Below are 18,297 nucleotides of genomic sequence, written 5' to 3'. Positions count from 1 at the left end.
GTACCTTCTAAACCACAGCCTCTGCCACCAAGAAAGACAAGGCCATCTGAGAATACCACCACCTGCAGGTTTCATTTTTCTTTTATTGTTGACTGACCTTATCCTCAGAACACCCTTCTGAACAAAACTGTGTGAGGAGAAATTTAATCAGAAAGAAACATCAATTTTTAAAAAGGCTCACTTAAGGGTAATAAATACTGGCCTGGCTGACATTGCTTACATTTTTAAAAAGAATGAAATAAATTTTAGTGCACAGCTTTTACCTTGCTGTGCTGTCCAAAGTCTTGACTGCTTTTCTCTCTGTAACAGCCTTGCTCTCTATAACAGCTTCTTCCTTCCAGTAACTGAATTGTTTTTCCCAGGAACCAGCTGCAGTATTGATTTTAATCCATAAATACGGTCAAGCAGACTTTAACCCTCGAGCACAGTTGAAATGTGCACTGCCAGGTGACTGTACAGTAATATTAATTGCAGATTGTTTTACAATAGCCATCAGCCCAAACTTCCCCTTCCCAGTAGGAAGAAAATCTAAAGAGAGTCTTCTACTATCTGGAATAAGCTTATTTTCTCACTTCCCTTCAAGACAATGATTACCCATAAAATACATTTGACTACTTCTGGATTATCAGAGCCAGTAAGAGTACTCATGCACTGAAGGTACTTATAACTCACTGAGAGATCAGTATCTATAGATGTTGATGGTTACTAAATTATGGCAAGAAGAACTTAGCATCCCCCAGGTGTACATAAATACCAAGATAAAAACACAAAACAGAAGGAAAGCATCTAATTATCAAAACAGAGCTCTTTGAATGACTCATTCACACAGACCAAGATGCCTTCCTGCATTAACAGCATTTTCCTCCATGTGGTTCATACCCCTGGATTCCTTACCACTCGATGCGCCTGGTCAAATGCTGTTTTGAAATGTGAGTGCACTTTCCTCTGTGTGGAAGCTTATTCCATATACCAACCCCTCTCTATGTGGGGAAAAAAAACTTGCAGCCAGATCACCTTTAAATATTTCCCCTTTCACCTTAACTCTGTCTTCTAGTTTTAGACCCCTGTGCCCTTGGTAAAAGATTGATTATCTACCTTATCTATGCCACATATACTTTTTATAAACCTCTATAAGGATATCCCTCGACCACCTGCGCTCTACGAAGAACATCCCAAGACTAATCTCTCCTTGTATCTAAGCTTTCCATTTCAGGCAACATTCTGGTGAATCTTTTATACTCTTTTTAGTACTACCTCATCCTTCCTGTTGTCTGGTGACCAGAATTGTACACAATATGTGTAGACTAACTAGTGTCTTGTACAGTAAACTATTATACTCTTACCCTGCTATGACAGCAAGCATGCTCAGTGCTTTTTCACTGTCCAATACACCTGTGTCACCAATTTCAGTGCAACATAAACTCACACTCCATTGTTGCTCTGTCCATTAATGCTTCTGAGTTCCTATATAACAGCATAGCAGTAGTCTGGCTGGTATTAGATGACATATGTTGCATTATTTTATCTGCCATTCCTCTGCCCAATCTTCTAGCTCTTCTATGTTCCTCTATATCCTTGGGCAACAATTCTCACTATCTACAACTCCACCAATCATAATGTCATCAGCTAATTTGCAGACTACAGACAATTCTTATCCAAATCATTTATCAATGTAACAAATAACAAATATTCTATTGCAAATCTCTGCAGTATGTCACTGACTACAGACATCCAGTCAGAGAAACAGCCCCCCTCCACTACTTTCTGCCTCCTCTCACCTAACTAATTTTGGATCCAGTTTCGCATAACACCTTGGACTCATTTAACATAACTTTCTGGGCCTGCCTGCCATGCATGATCTTGTCAAAAAACCTTCCTAATGTCTATGTATACCATGACTACTGCATTGCATTCATCAATTTTTATTAGTAAGCTTCCCAAAACATCAATAGGATTTGTAAGGCAGGTTTTCCCATGCACAAAACCAGGCAAACTCCCCATTATGTCTGTTCCTGTCTTTTCAAGTGATCTTATACCTCATCTTTAAGAATTTTTTCCAATAGTTTCCCTTACTCCTGACATTCTGTTATATTCACCAGTCTTTATTTAATGACATACTCCTACTGTCCTTCTTGAATATTGGAATAAACAACTTCATCTTCAAACGGCAATGCCCCAAGAAGGCAGCATCCATTATGAAGGACACTCAGCATCCATTCTCATTACTACCATCAATAAGGAGGTACTGGAGCCTGAAGACACATGCTCAACATTTTAGGAACAGCTTCTTTCCCTCCACCATCAGATTTCTGAATGGTCCATGAGCCCCGTGAACACCATCTCACCATTTTGCTCTCTTTTCATACTATATATTCTTAATGTAGTTTATAGCAATTATTATATATATTGCACTGTACCACTGCCACAAATCAACAAGTTTTACAATATATTTCAGTGATAATAAACCTGATTCAGATGTAGATTCATTTGCAAGCAGCCAGTAATCAGGAATCTCATCCATGGAAAAGGATGATGGAAAAAATGCCAGAGCCCTTGAAATCACACCTCTTGCTTTCTATACCATCTTGCTTTTCGCCCTGATCATTTGTCCACCTTAATGTGCAGCAACTCAATCACTGCCTCCTTCATCACACACATATTCCAAACTATACCTCCCCAAACTCTCCATCCTTTTTCCTGGGAAAACTGACACAAAATATTGGTTCAGGATATTATACATCCCAACTCCACTCAAAAGCTTCTATTTTGGTGCATGAAGAAGTATATTCTTCGCTAGCTACTCTCTTGCTACTAATATATTTATCAAAGGTTTGGAATTCTCTTATTCTGTTGGCCAGGGATGTTTCATGTCCAATCTTGTCCTTCTTAATATCCCTCCTATACCTTCTATAAGCCTCAAAGGACTCACTTGATTACACTTTCCAATACCTGACAAATAGTTCCTTATTTTTCCTAATCAAAAGTTCAATAAACCTTTGCTAATCAAGGTTCTCTTATCTGAGCATCTTTGCACCTTATCTGTACAAGGATGTGCCAAAATTGAACTCTTAGCATTCTAAATATCTAAAGAACTTTCCTCTATGCCTGGTTACCTCTGTCCATCCATATTCTTTAAACATATAAATCAGTAAAACCATATTTTAAATGCTAATCTTTATTAGTATAATTTACAATTCTAATTATTGATAGTATATAAAGTGTGTAATTTTGTAAATGGTGTTTTGACACAGTGTAGGTACTGAGGACATGATGTTAGAGACAGAACTGCAACAAAGACCTGATTTTCTGACTTTTGCACACCAGTTAAGATTTTATCTCTTCAAGCTAATTAAATTAATCATGATATTTTGTCATATACCTATGGAAAATTATTCCCCTTACATTTATTCACGTTGGTTCCACTTACTGCATTTGAAGCTTATCATATAGAAACATAGAAAACCTACAGCACAATACCAGCCCTTCGGCCCACAATACTGTGTCAAACATGTATTTGCTTTAGAAATTACCTAGGGTTAAACATAGCCCTCTATTTTTCCAAGCTCCATGTACCTATCTAGGAGTCTCTTAAAAGACTCTTTCATACCTGTCTCCACCACTGTTGTTGGCAGCCCATACCATGCACTGACCACTCTCTGCATAAAAAAAACATCCCTGACATCTGCTCTGTGCCTACTTCCAAGCACCTTAAAACTATGCCCTCTCGTGTTAGCTATTTCAACCCTGGGGAAAAGCCTCTGACTATCCACACAATCAATGCCTCACATCATCTTAAACACCTCTATCAGGTCACCTCTAATCCTCCTTCACTCCAAGGAAAAATGTCGAGATCACTCAACCCATTCTCATAGGGCCTGCTCGCCAATCCTCTGCAACCTTTCTATAGTTTCCACATCTTTCATGTAGTGAGGTGACCAGAACTGAGCGCAGTACTCCAAATGGGGTCTGACCAAGGTCCTATATAGCTGTAACATTACCTCTCGGCTCTTAAATTCAATCCCATGGTTGATGAAGGCCAATGCACCATATGCCTTCTTATCCATAGAGTAATCTGTACAACAGCTTTGATTATCCTATGGACTCGGACCCCAAGATCCCTCTGATCCTCCACACTGCCAAGAGTCTGACCATTAATACTATATTCTGCCATCATATTTGACCTATCAGAATGAACCACTTCACACTTATCTGGGTTGAACTCCATCTGCCACTTCTCAGCCTAGTTTTGCATCCTATCAATGTCCCGCTGTAACCTCTGACAGCCCTCCACAATATCCACAACACCTCCAACCTTTGTGTCATCAGCAAACTTACTAACCCATCCCTCCACTTCCTCATCCAGGTCATTTATAAAACTCACGAAAAGAAGGGGTCCCAGAGCAGATCCCTGAGGCACTCCACTGGTGACTGACCTCCATGCAGAGTATGACCTGTCTACAACCACTCTTTGCCTTCTGTGGGCAAGCCAATTCTGGATCCACAAAGCAAGGTCCCCTTGGATCCCATGCCTCCTTACTTTCTCAATAAGCATTGCATGGGGTACCTTATCAAATGCCTTGCTGAAATCCATATACATTACATCTGCTGCTCTACTTTCATCAATGTGCGTAGTCACATCCGGAAAAAATTCAGTCAGTTTCGTAAGGCATAACCTGCCTTTGACAAAGCTATGCTGACTATTTTTAATCATATTATGCCTCTCCATATGTTCATAAATCCTACCTCTCAGGATCTTTTCCATTGACTTACCAACCACTGAAGTAAGACTCACCAGTCTATAATTTCCTGGGCTATCTCTACTCTTTTCTTGAATAAGGGAACAACATCTGCAACCCTCCAATCCTCCAGAACCTCTTCTATCCCCCATTGATGACACAAATATCATTGCCAGAGGGTCTGCAATCTCCAGTAGCCTGGGGTATATCTCATCTGGTCCAGGAGACTTAGCTAACTTGATACTTATCAAAAGCTCCAGCACATCCTCTTTCTTAATGTCTATAAGCTCAAGCATTTTTAAACCACTGTAAGTCATCCCTACAATCACCAAGATCCTTTTCTGTAGTGAATACTGAAACAAAGTATTCATTAAGTATCCATGCTATCTCCTCCTGTTGCATACACTCTTCTCCACTGTTACACTTGATTGGTCCTCTTCTCTCACATCTTATCCTTTTGCTCTTCACATACCTGTATAATGCTTTGGAGTTTTCCTTAATCTTGCTCACCAAGGCCTTCTCATGGCCCCTTCTGGCTCTCCTAATTTCCTTCTTAAGTTCTTTTCCTGCTATCCCTATAATCTTCTAGATCTCTATAATTACCTAGCTTTTTTGAACCTTTTGTAAGCTTTTTTTTTCTTGTTGACTAGATTTAATACAGCATTTGTACACCACGGTTCCTGTAATCTGCCATCCTTTCCCTGTCTCATTGTTACGTACATATGCAGAACACCATGCAAATATCCCCTGAACATTTGCCATATTTCTGCTGTACATTTCCCTGAGAACTTTTGTTCCCAATTTATACTTCCAAGTTCCTGCTTGTTAGCTTCATATTTCCCCTTACTCCGGTTACTTCCTAACTTGTCTGTTCCTATCCCTCTCCAATGGTATGGTAAAGGACATAGACTTATGATCACTATCTCCAAAATGCTCTCCCACTGAGAGACCTGACACCTGACCTGGTTCATTTCCTAATACCAGATCAAGTACAGCCTCTCCTCTTGTAGGTCTATCTACATATTGTGTCTGGAAACCTTCCTGAACACACCTAACAAACTCCACCCCATCTAAACCTTTTGCTCTAGGGAGATGCCAATCAATATTTGGGAAATTAAAATCTCCCACCATGACAACACTGTTGTTATTACACCTTTACAGAATCTGTCTCCCTATCTGCTCCTCAATGTCCTTGTTACTATTGGATGGTCTATAAAAAACACCCAGTAGAGTTATTGACCCCTTCCTTTTCCTAACTTCCACCCACAGAGAATCAGTAGACAATCCCTCCAAGATTCTTCCTTTTTGCAGTGATGACACTATCTCTTTTTTTTATTTATTTATTTATTTATTTATTACATTTTTAAGAGAATTACATAGAATGAATGGAATATAGAATAGTAAAAAAAAATTAATATTGACCCCCCCCCCTTAACCCCTATCTAAAAAAAAAGAAAAGAAAGAAAGATTGCCTGAATATCGGAGGTTCCCCACATGCTCCATGGAGTTCAAAATAATTTTTATTTTTATTTTTATTTTCCCCATTACTTTGTAATTTTATCTTCAAAGGACCTGTATATTTAATCCTATCTTTTGTAGATATGGGTGCCAAATTTTCAAAAATATATCATATTCATTTCTTAGATTATAAGTAATTTTTTCAAGTGGAATGCAGCTATATATTTCATTATTCCAATGATCCGTAGTTAAATATAAGTCTGATTTCCAAGTAACTGCAATAACTTCTTTGGCTACTGCCAATGCAATTTTTATAAATTTTTTCTGATACTTGCTCAATTTAAGTTTCGGTATTGTCCCTTCAATGTCACCTAGTAAAAATAATATTGGGCTATGTGGGAGTTGTACTCCAGTAATTTGTTGCAATAAAAGTCTTAAATTTATCCAAAATGGTTGAATTTTAAAACAAGACCAAGTAGAATGTAAAAAAGTACCAATTTCTTGATTACATGGAAAACATTGGTCGGATAGATTTGAATTTAATCTATTTATTTTCCATGGTGTTATATATAATTGATGTAAAAAATTATATTGTACTAATCTAAGTCAGACATTTATTGTATTTATCATACTATCAAAACATAATCTTGACCAATTTTTTCCATCAATTTTAATATTCAAATCAGATTCCCATTTTTGTCTTGATTTATGAATTGCTGGTTTAATTGCCTGTTTTTGAATCAAATTATACATACAAGATGTAAATTTTTAAATTTTTCCTTTTTGAATTAATATTTCTATTTCATTAGGTTTTGGCATTAACATTGTTTGACCCAGTTTATCTCGTAAATAGGCCTTTAATTGAAAATAACAGAAAAGGGTGTTATTTGATATTTTATATTTATTTTTTAATTGATCAAACGACATCAATACACCTCCTTCAAAACAGTCATCTACATATTTAATCCGCTTTTGAAACCAGTTATGTAAAAGTTTATTATCCATTGTAAAAGGAATAAGCCTATTTTGAATTAAGGTTCTTCTTGCTAATAAAGATTTCTTTATCTCATCGTCCATATTTACCTTATTCCATAAATCAATCAAATGTCTTAATATAAGAGATTCTTTCTTTTCTCGTATCCATTTGGATTCCCATTTATATATAAAATCTTCTGGTATATTTCCTCCTATCTTATCTAGTTCTATTCTAATCCATGCCGGTTTTTCTTCATCAAAAAAAGATGCAATAAATCTAAGTTGATTTGCTTTATAATAATTTCTTAATATTTGGAAGTTGTAACCCTCCTAATTCAAATTTACATGTCAATTTTTCCAATGATATTCTTGACATCTTTCCTTTGCAAAGAAACTTCCTCACATATGTATTCAATTCTTGAAAAAATTTCTGAGGCAGTTGTATTGGTAAAGTTTGGAATAAATATTGCAATCTAGAAGATATATTCATTTTTACAGCATTAACTCAACCAATTAATGTTATTGGTAACATCATCCATTTATCAAGATCTTCTTTTATTTTTTTTAATAATGGCAAATAGTTTTGTTTATATAAATTCTTTACATCATTATTGACTCTTGTACCTAAATATTTTATCCCATTTATTGGCCATTGAAATTGAGTTACTAATCGACATTGACTATAATCTCCTTTGGTAAGGGGTAAAATTTCACTTTTATCCCAGTTTACTTTATACCCCGATATTTTCCCATATTCTTCCAATCTGAAAGATAGTTCTTGCAGCGATTGCAATGGGTTTGTTAAATAAATCAGAATATCATCAGTGAATAAATTAATCTTATATTCTTCTTGGTTAACTCTAAAGCCCATAATATCTGAATCTGTTCTAATTATTTCAGCTAATGGTTCTATCGCCAAAACAAATAGGGCAGGTGATAATGGGCAACCTTGTCTAGTTGACCTTGTTAAGTGGAATGGTGTTGAAATCTGACCATTTGTAACTACTTTAGCTTGAGGATTAATATTTAAGGTTTTAATCCATTTTATAAAAGATTTTCCTAACTCATATTTTTCCAATACCTTAAATAAAAAATCCCATTCCAATCTATCAAATGCTTTTTCTGCATCCAAGGCAACTGTCACACTCATTTCCTCCCTTTTTTGTGCCAAATGAATTATGCTAAGTAACCAAGTTATATTCTCCATTGCTTGTCTGTTTTTAATAAAGCCTGTTTGATCCCTATATATTAATTTTGGTAGATATTTAGATATTCTATTAGATAAAAGATGACACTATCTCTGATCAGTAGTGCTACACCCCCACCTGTCCTTTCTGAAACGTCTAAAGCCTGCACTCTAAGTAACCATTCCTGCCCCTGAGCAATCTAAGTCTCTGTAATGGCCACAACATCATAGCTTCAAGTATTGATCCATGCTCTAAGCTCATCTGCTTTGTTCATGATGCTTCTTGCATTAAAGTAGACACATCTCAAACTATTGGTATGAGCGCATCCCTTCTCTATCACCTGCCTACCCTCCCTGTCATACTGTCGCCAAGCTTTCTCTATTTGTGAGCCAACAACTCCTGCCTCAGTCTCATCGGTTCAGTTCCCCTCCCCCCACTCAGTAGCCTTAGCAAACCTCCTTGCCAGGATATTAGTCCCTCTCGGATTCAAGTGCAACCCATCCTTTTTGTACAGGTCATGCTTGCGCCAAAAGAGGTCCAAATGATCCCTAAATCTGAATCTGTGCCCCCTGCTCCAATCCCTCAGCCACATATTTATCCTCCACCTCACTCTATTCCTATACTCACAGTAGGGTGGCACAGGCTGTAATCCCAATATGGGACCTTTGAGGTCCTGCTTCTCAACTTCCTTCCTAACTCCCTGTAGTCTGTTTTCAGGACCTCCTCCCTTTTCCTACCTATATCGTTGGTACCAATATGTACCGTGATGTCTGGCTGTTCTCCTTCCTACTTCAGGATATCATGGATGTGATCAGAAACATCCTGGATCCTGGCACCTGGAAGGCAAACTACCATCTGTGTGTCTTTCCTGCTTCCATAGAATCACTTGTCCGACCCCCTAACTATAGAGTCCCCTATTACTTCTGCCTCTATCCTTTCCCTACCCTTCTGAGCCACAGGGCCAGACTCTGTGCCAGAGGTGCGGCCACAGTTGCTTCCCCCAGGTAGGCCGTTCCCCCCTCCACAACAGTACTCAAACAGGAGTACTTATTGTTAAGGGGTGCAGCCTCAGGGGTACTCTCTAGTATCTGACTCTTGCCCTTCCCTCTCCCTTCTGTTACCGTCTTATCTGTCTCTCACAGCCCCGGTGTGACTACTTGCCTATAGCTCCTCTCTATCACCTCCTCACTTTCCCTGACCAGACAAAGGTCATCGAATATAATTTAACACTTAAATTAAGTTTGTGGATTTAGTTAGATGTTACATTGTATAGGTCTTGAATGTCTAATTCTTCACAACCTTGTCTAACTTTCATGAAATAATGTTAGCTGTCTTTAATCCAAATTTGTTACTGTTACATCAATATCCAAATGTTGGTATAATAACAGTGGTTTTTTTTTGTTTGTTCAAATACAGAATAAACTGACAACTAAACTATTGCATGATCATCCAAAGAGTACTGCATCTGAGCTGAAACTGGGACATCTTCAGGTTTGGGGAGTAGGAACTAATGAACTCAAAAGTGTCTCTCTAAGTAATGGAACTATGACACATGCTATCACCAATTTTCATCATGATATTCATTCAGAGGTATGGAAACAAAACTACTACAGGGTCATATACCTCTTAATATGTTTATAATATTATTTAGATTTTAATTGACCATTTATGATATACTAAGAAATTATCCATCCACTTAGACAAATGATTACATGGTTTTATCATATAAAAAACAAACAAGAGCAGTATATTTCAATGTGTTTTCGTATTAAGTCGTCTTTTAAAGAGGTCGATGATAAGATTCTCAATTAACATAAATATGCAATTCCACACAGATAACAAGTAATATAATGAAAATTCTTCTGCTGCTCATTTTAAAAAGAATTGATCTTTTTTGTGGGACTTTCCTCCAGTGTTAGCATCTTTCCCATATTTGGAAGACAGACATGGAAATCTGTGCTGAAGGATCTCAGAACTGTTTCCATAGATGTTGCCTGATTTGCTGAGTCCTTTTCCAGCATTTTCAGCTGTTTTTGTTATTGAAATCAATGCACCTGGTTGAATGTTTTGGATTTTTAAAATTGATTAACTTAAATAATTGGCAGACTTTCTTCATTTATTCCCAGGATGTGATATCCCAGACACAAAATTTACATTATTATCTTCTCCAGTGGATAACAACTTGATTTAACAATGTGATGGACAGTCATTTACAATTCAGATTTCATACTGAATCCTAACTTATTTTCTTACTATATTTCTTCTAGTTTTCTATTAGCTTCCTACAGATAGCTTCAGTAAATTATTCCAATCAACACTTTAATATACCAGCACTCATTTTTTGAGCAAGATACTCATGTCTTGACAGAGCAAAATTGAGGCTATTAATTAGATTTCTTTGCAGTAATTCATTTTAAAGCTGTGACCAACAGTGAAACTTTCCGTATTGATCTTTAAATCCTAAAAAAATACTATGACATCAGATATTTGAAGAATAATCTACATCTTCTGTTCTCCCAATATCTGCACCGAAAAATGATTCACATTTCTTATCTAGGTAGTGCTAAAGTTGTCCAGTGCACAGAGTCTGACCAGCTTAGATATCAAATGAAAAGATTGTTAGGTTGGACGTATAACAGACTGCTGCTAGTTCAGTTACATATGTTGAACTTGAACTTTTACTTCATTGTGCGAAGCTTATCCTGTTATGACCCTATGAGATTCCAATTCACTGCTGTCCCCAATAGAAAATGTTACTGCGTTGTCCATCCATTCTGGACTGCTGGCAAGCTAGCCATCAGTCTTGAAATACAAAATACACTGACAAAGGGAGAGGGTAAGTTACTGATACCTACATACTTCCCCTTTGAGGAGGAGAGTAAATAAAATGCAGGTAAATCCTACCAATGAGATATTTCTGGTAAAATAAAATCATTCCCATTTACCAGATAATCCCCACAAGGCAAAACTGATTTGCAAAAGAATTAAATGCATTGAATAGCATTTTTGGGGAAAATTCCTAATTTGTATGAATGCTACAATTATTTGTTCTTTCTAACTGCTGTTAACTGGGATGTAGGAGTATGATGTTTCAGGATCATTGTGGGAAAGTAAATACTTCTTAAACAAAAGATAGTCAAAGAATTGTAAAGAAATGCGAAGATGATATAGTAAAGGGAAAGAATATGAAAAGACATGATGTTGGAGTCAATTTTAATTGAACCAATGCTTGCCCCCAAGATGCTGTGATATTCCTAATGCAATGTCAACAAAAGAATCTCTTAAATAATGATTACACTGAAAGTTAAAACAAAATTACTAATTTTTTTTGTTTCTGCACTGTGTTGGCACACTTCTCTTCCTTTAATGAAGCGTTTTAAAAAACATATTCAATATTCACCCAAATAATGGACTTTACACTTTAAAGAAAACAGCTAATCTCATCTAACTCTCCTTTTTCATTGACAGGTACTCACTATTCAAATGACAGATATAGCCGTCAAGATCAATAACCCATTAACAATCATTTGGAAAACAGGACCATGAATATTAATTTAGTAAACATTACAGAGCACTATTGACAAGCAGATAAGTTTTGAAAAGATTTTATTATTACATTTTCATGAATGAAGTCCTGATAGGAATTTTATGAAGAAAATGAATTGAAGAGCATTCATTAAATGTGTTGGAATGTCTTTTAATAATTATAAATAAATTACTTTTGCTGCCCAAGTGAAATAAAAAGTTCATCATCATTACTAGAATTTCACAAGAATTGTTTTTATGCTTGTATTGTCTTCAAGGTTGTGGTTATATCAGTTGTTGTGTACATAAAGATAATGGTATTTTGTTGGCTTGTGGAGGGACAATAGTTGGTCAGAAGTGTATAAGAGAAACTTTGCATTCTCTTAATGATTTGGTTCATTAGGAAACAAATGTACATTAGTATTAGTTTTTAAGAGTAATACCATCATGTAACTGCTATTATATTAAGAGTTATACTGTCTAAGTACAATAAAGCAGTTTGCTACTGTTATCAAATATGAGAAGATTCAAGGTTCAAAGATTCAAGGATTCAAAGTATATTTATTATCAAAGTATGTATGCAATATACGTCTTCTCACAGACAGCCTTGAAACAAAGAAAACGATGGATCCCATTCAAGGAAAAACACCAAAATGCAATGCACAAAAAAAAATCCACAAATTGCACAAACGGCAAAAAGCAAGCGAAAAAACAGTGAACATAAAACATCAACTGCGACGTCTATGAAACAGTCCAAGGTTGTCCATTTTCAGCTCAATTCAGTCCAATCAAACACTGTGCCATTCACTGACCACAGAGCCAGTCCACCCCAATCAACATTGCACAAAACAGCAGCGAGAAACAGCAACCAATAATTGTAAACCATAAGAAATGGTGAATGCAAAATTTAGTAGTAGATACGTTTCCATAGAAGAGAACATGAAGCAGTCTCTTTATGAAAGTTAATACAGAGAAAAAAAGCAAGCTAAATGGTGACCTTAAACTGAAATGCAGAAATCTCTGAGGATCCTGATGAACAGACACTGAGGATAGAAAGGCGAAATGGGATTCTGGATTTCATCAGTTGTTGGTATAAAATATAAAAACCGAGGAAAATATATGATAACAGGGATATGAGAGCCATTGAAAAGATACAGAAAATGCCAACAGAGAGATTACAGTCAGAAAAATCATCTAACAAATTAGAATTATTATTCATGCATGAGGAGTTTCTGCTAAAGCCAATATATATAGTACCACACCCAATCCCTTTAGAGAACTTACAGTGAAATGCCTTCAGGAGCTACTGCAGTCCACTTGCACCTTACCACCCTGAGGTATTTTACAGGTGCTTTCAATGAAGCTTGGTGAGCTATATCATGCATTTGTATCTGGCACACATAACCATCCTGGTGCACAGTGTATGCACTACCCTTCAGGTCAGTACAAAATCCTGAATAATAACAAGCTTCTTGAATCTTGTTGGATCCACACTAATCCAGGTGAATGGTAAGTCTTCCAGACTTTGGTAAGTTTGGACTGGAGTTGCTTATTGATAAATGTATAAATCCTAGTGTTTTACTACAGCCATAGTATTGATGCAATTGTCTCAGTTAAGTTTCTGGTGAGTGTTCACATCTACGTAAATGAAATGACAGACTAGACATAAATATCATTGAATGCTAAAAGGATTGTGATTAGACTCGGTTGGACTTATTACTGAGTTCAAGACAACATTTAATTTAATGTGCCATCAAATCAATGCATATTAAATATTCCTAATTGAAAAACAAATAATATAACACATTACATGATAACAGAATTACAATGATATGGTTAGCACTGGCTGCTCTAAAGTCTATTGGAATTCCTGGACAGTTGATACTCAACTTGGCCTCTGACCATTGTTATATTAAATATAGAACAGAAGATACACATTAAGAAACTATCTTCATGAGATCATATTGCTCCTCAGTATATCCTAGAGCTATTTTAAGACCAAGCTCTGTAGTTATATTTCCTTGTTGGTAAATTGGAAATTATCTCAAAGGCCCTCTTTCTTACCAGTTGTTTTTCAGTTTTAAGGCCAGCAATAATACAATTGTCTGCTCTGAAGTATTTTGAGTTCTTTCCTGACACACACTGAACTAATGTGGTAGTCAACAAACTGATGCACTTCCTTCACTGTTCCCATCAAGAATTATCAGTATGAAGTGAACTACTGACTTACTGAGCCATTCATATTGGCTTGTGAAGATTATTCTGCATAGCTAAAGCTAATTAACCCATTTTTCCATTTATAAATTCTTCTCTCAAACTAAAATACACTTTCCTATGTTCAATATTTTTCACAAAATCAATTAAAGTATTCCTTATATTTCCTTATATCATTACAAGAATATTGAGTTTCCTTAAAACCAACCTTATTTCCAAAATGTCTTTGAAGGAAAAGGCAGATTTACTATTACATAACAACTACCAAAGACTATTCTGAAGTATGATATAATCATACTTCATAAATTCATTGATTTTGAATTGCGGTCATTATTGTGTTGCAAGAAATGTGACACTTGTAGCAAACAATACGATATTAACTGGATAACATGGTTTGGCAACACTGATTAACTGAATGTTAAATATCAACTCTGGTGTTCCTCTAGGAATACCATTATAGCATAAGTGGAGGCCATTTAGCCTTGCCACCTCTAAAAATGCAATCCCATCAATTTCAAGCAAGAAAATCTGCAGATGCTGAAAATCTGAGCAACACACACAAAATGCTGGAGGAACTCTGCAAGCCAGGCAGAATCTAGGAAAAGAGTACGGTTTATGTTTCATGCTGAAACCATTCAGCACGACTGAAGAAAAAAGCTGAGGAGTAGGTTTAATAGTTGGGAGGAGGGGAGAGAGAAACACAAAGTGATAGGTGAAACCTGGAGGAAGAAAGATGAAGTAAACAGCTGGGAAGTTGATTCTTGAAAGAGACAGAAGGCCATGGAAGAAAGAAAAGGGGGAGGAGCACCAGAGAGAGGCGATGGGCAGGCAAGGAGATAAGGTGAGAGAGGGCAAAGGGGTGGGAAATGTTGAAGGGGGGCATTACTAGAAGTTTGAGAAATTGATCTTCGTACCATCAGATTGGAGGATATCCAAATGAAATATAAGGTGTTGTTCCTTCAAGTGTGGCTTCATCGCGACAGTAGAGGAGGCCATAGCTGGACATATTAGAATGGGAATGGGAAATGGAATTAAAATGGGTGACCACTGGGAGATCCTACTATATCTGGCAAATGGAGCATGGGTGCTCGGCAAAGCAGTCTCCCAATCTACATTGGGTCTCACTGATACACAGGAGGCCACACCGGGAACACACAACACAGTATATGACCACAACAGACTCACAGATGAAATGTCAACTCACCAGGAAGGACTATCTAGGGCCCTGGCCCCATTAGTATTACCCTTTCCACTGTGCTTGATTCACTCAAATGCCTACCCAATTCCCTCTTGAAAGCACAGATTAGTTCTGGTTTTATTACCTTTATAAGCAGTGAGTTCTAGATCAGAATGAACTTTAGCAAAGAAAAATCCAATATATCCCTTGTATTTTTTAGATATTTGTCAAAAATACTAAATCTGCACACTTTGCTGTAGTATATATATACATGCTAGTGGCAAACACACTTTTTACTTTGAAATTATTACTTCTAGATATACATTTCAATAATTCAGTTAAATTATTCCTATTCAGAATCTTTGAAAAGCCCAAAGGCTTTCTAAAACTAAACAATTTATTTTTTTATTGAGATGCAGTGTGGAGTAGATGCTTCTGACCCTTCGTCGCACCGTCCAACAACCCCAGATTTAATCCGAGCCTCATTATGATTAGGAATAGTCAGCATGGTTTTGTCAAAGGCAGGTCGTGCCTTACGAGCCTGATTGAATTTTTTCAGGATGTGACTAAACACATTGTTGAGGGTAGAGCTGTAGATGTAGTGTATATGGATTTTAGCAAGGCATTTGATAAGGTACCCCATGCAAGGCTTATTGAGAAAGTAAGGAGGCATGGGATCCAAGGGGACATTGTTTTGTGGATCCAGAACTGGCTTGCCCACAGAAGGCAAAGAGTGGTTGTAGATGGGTCATATTCTGTATGAAGGCCGGTGACCAGTGGTGAGCCTCAGGGATCTGTTCTGGGACCCCTACTCTTCGTGATTTTTATAATTGACCTGGATGAGGAAGTGGAAGGATGGGATAGTAAATTTGCTGATAACACAAGGTTGGGGATGTTGTGGATGGTGTGGAGGGCTGTCAGAGGTTACACTGGGACATTGATAGGATGCAAAACTGGGTTGAGAAGTGGCAGCTGGAGTCCAACCCAGATAAGTGTGAGGTGGTTCATTTTGGCAGAATATAGCATTAATGGCAAGACTCTTGGCAGTGTGGAGGATCAGAGGGATCTTGGGGTCCGAATCCATAGGACACTCAAAGCTGCTGTGCAGGTTAACTCTGTGGTTAAGAAGGCATATGGTGCATTGGCCTTCATCAATCATGGGAATGAGTTTAAGAGCCGAGGGGTAATGTTGCAGCTGTATAGGACCCTGGTCAGACCCCACTTAGAGTACTGTGCTCAGTTCTGGTTGCTTCACTACAGGAAGGACATGGAAACCATAGAAAGGGTACAGAGGAGGTTGGCAAGGATATTGCCTGGATTGGGAAGCATGCCTTTTGACAATAGGTTGAGTGAACTCGGCCTTTTCTCCTTGGAGTGACGGAGGATGAGAGGTGACCTGATAGAGGTGTACAAGATAATGAGAGACGTTGATCATGTGGATAGTCAGAGGCTTTTCCCCAGGGCTGAAATGGCTAGCAGGAGAGGGCATAGTTTTAAGGTGCTTGGAAGCAGGTACAGAGGAGATGTCAGGGGTAAGTTTTTTATGCAGAGAGTGGTGAGTGCGTGGATTGGGCTGCCGGCAGTGGTGGTGGAGGTGGAAACGATAGGGTCTTTTAAGAGACTCCTGGATGGATACATGGAGCTTAGAAAAATAAAGGGCTTTGGGTAAGCCTAGGTAGTTCTAAGGTAAGGACATGTTCGGCACAGCTTTGTGGGCGGAAGGGCATGTATTGTGCTGTAGGTTTTCTATCACAGAACAATGTGCAATGATCAATTAATACTAACTGGTACGTCTATAGATTGTGGGGGAAAACCAAAGCACCTGGAGGAAATTCACACACTCATGGGAATAACGTAGAAACTCCTTACAGACAGCGGTGGGAAATGAACCCTTGTTGCTCGTACCGTAAAGCGTTGTGCTCACCACTACACTACCATGCTATCATTCACATTCGATAAGCTTCCCTCAGCAGTTTCACTGGTGTGGCTTGATCTTGCAGACCAAAATGATGTCATTCTGTTTGGGGTAATTGTGTACCTTTAAATGGCAAGCCACACTCAGCCAAATCCAGACCACTGCAATCAGAAGAACACTGCAACTAGTGAATGAAATAAATAAAACCTGTTATGACACCATGATTGTCTGAAAACTTGAATTCTTTCTGTAACATTGAATTATTTGTAATCTTTCCCCAAAACTGTTACAAATGTCTTGTAATTGAAATATGAATAAACAGAAAATCTGTAAAGAACAATTTAGAAATTGTTAAGGATTTGCAGGTAATAACGTATTATCCTTTTTGGCAGTATACCAGTGTGAAATTTTCTATTTACCATGCAGATGTAGTTGAGCCTCACTGTGAAATTAGCAATTTGAGATTAATATCTGCTGCAAATTTGATATATTAAATTACAGTAAACACTACCACACAATTTGTTATTCTTTAACAAGCTTCTAGTAACGTTTCCACTTGTCTTATATCTGTAGTCTCAAAATTTAGTCTACTGATGCTAAATTATCAGATTGTTTCTCTAACATCCTGTACCATATTTACCCTAACCAAATATTGAGATCAGACTCTATATTCATAAATTCTTATCCCTCTCCACTGACTCGTTCTCTCTTGCCAGCTTTTCCCTGAAACTGTTCAAATCATTGGTGTTTCATTTGTTCCCTAAGATGAGCTACAGATCACACATGCAAGCGATCACTAGCGTTGTCTCTTGCCGTGTCTGAGTTTACCCTTCTTGAGGTCATCCATTCCCGAAACACTTCTCATTGTATTTATTAACTGTTGATTGAGCTATCCCCACAAATACTTGCCCTGCCTCCCTCAGTTAATCATCTACCAACAAGGTAATCCAAAACTCTATTTAAACCCTAACATAATAATTATGTTCATCCATCACTCCTAATGTTACTACAGTTCTATAGCTGTTTGCTGATCTGTGCTGACCAGACGTTCTCATTCTTGTTTTCAAATCCCGCCATGATGTTACTTTCACCAATCTCCATATTTTCAAT

General features: G+C 37.4%; 1 protein-coding gene across 3 annotated transcripts in view; it reads left to right on the top strand.

Moving 5' to 3' along the window:
- si (sucrase-isomaltase) overlaps positions 1 to 12,397 on the top strand; it is a 185,206-nt gene extending 172,809 nt beyond the window's left edge. For all 3 annotated transcript variants that reach the window (XM_073041017.1, XM_073041016.1, XM_073041015.1), the window contains 2 exons: positions 9,773 to 9,946; positions 11,825 to 12,397. In XM_073041017.1, coding sequence (XP_072897118.1) covers positions 9,773 to 9,946; positions 11,825 to 11,902 — 252 coding nt within the window. In that variant the 3' untranslated portion in view covers positions 11,903 to 12,397. The remainder of the gene's footprint in view (positions 1 to 9,772; positions 9,947 to 11,824) is intronic.
- Positions 12,398 to 18,297: the final 5,900 nt, after the last annotated feature.

This window comes from Hemitrygon akajei, chromosome 3 (genome assembly GCF_048418815.1).
Source record: "Hemitrygon akajei chromosome 3, sHemAka1.3, whole genome shotgun sequence".
NCBI lineage: Eukaryota > Metazoa > Chordata > Chondrichthyes > Myliobatiformes > Dasyatidae > Hemitrygon > Hemitrygon akajei.
Note: the sequence above shows the minus strand (reverse complement) of the source record. Positions and strands in the feature narration are given on the sequence as shown.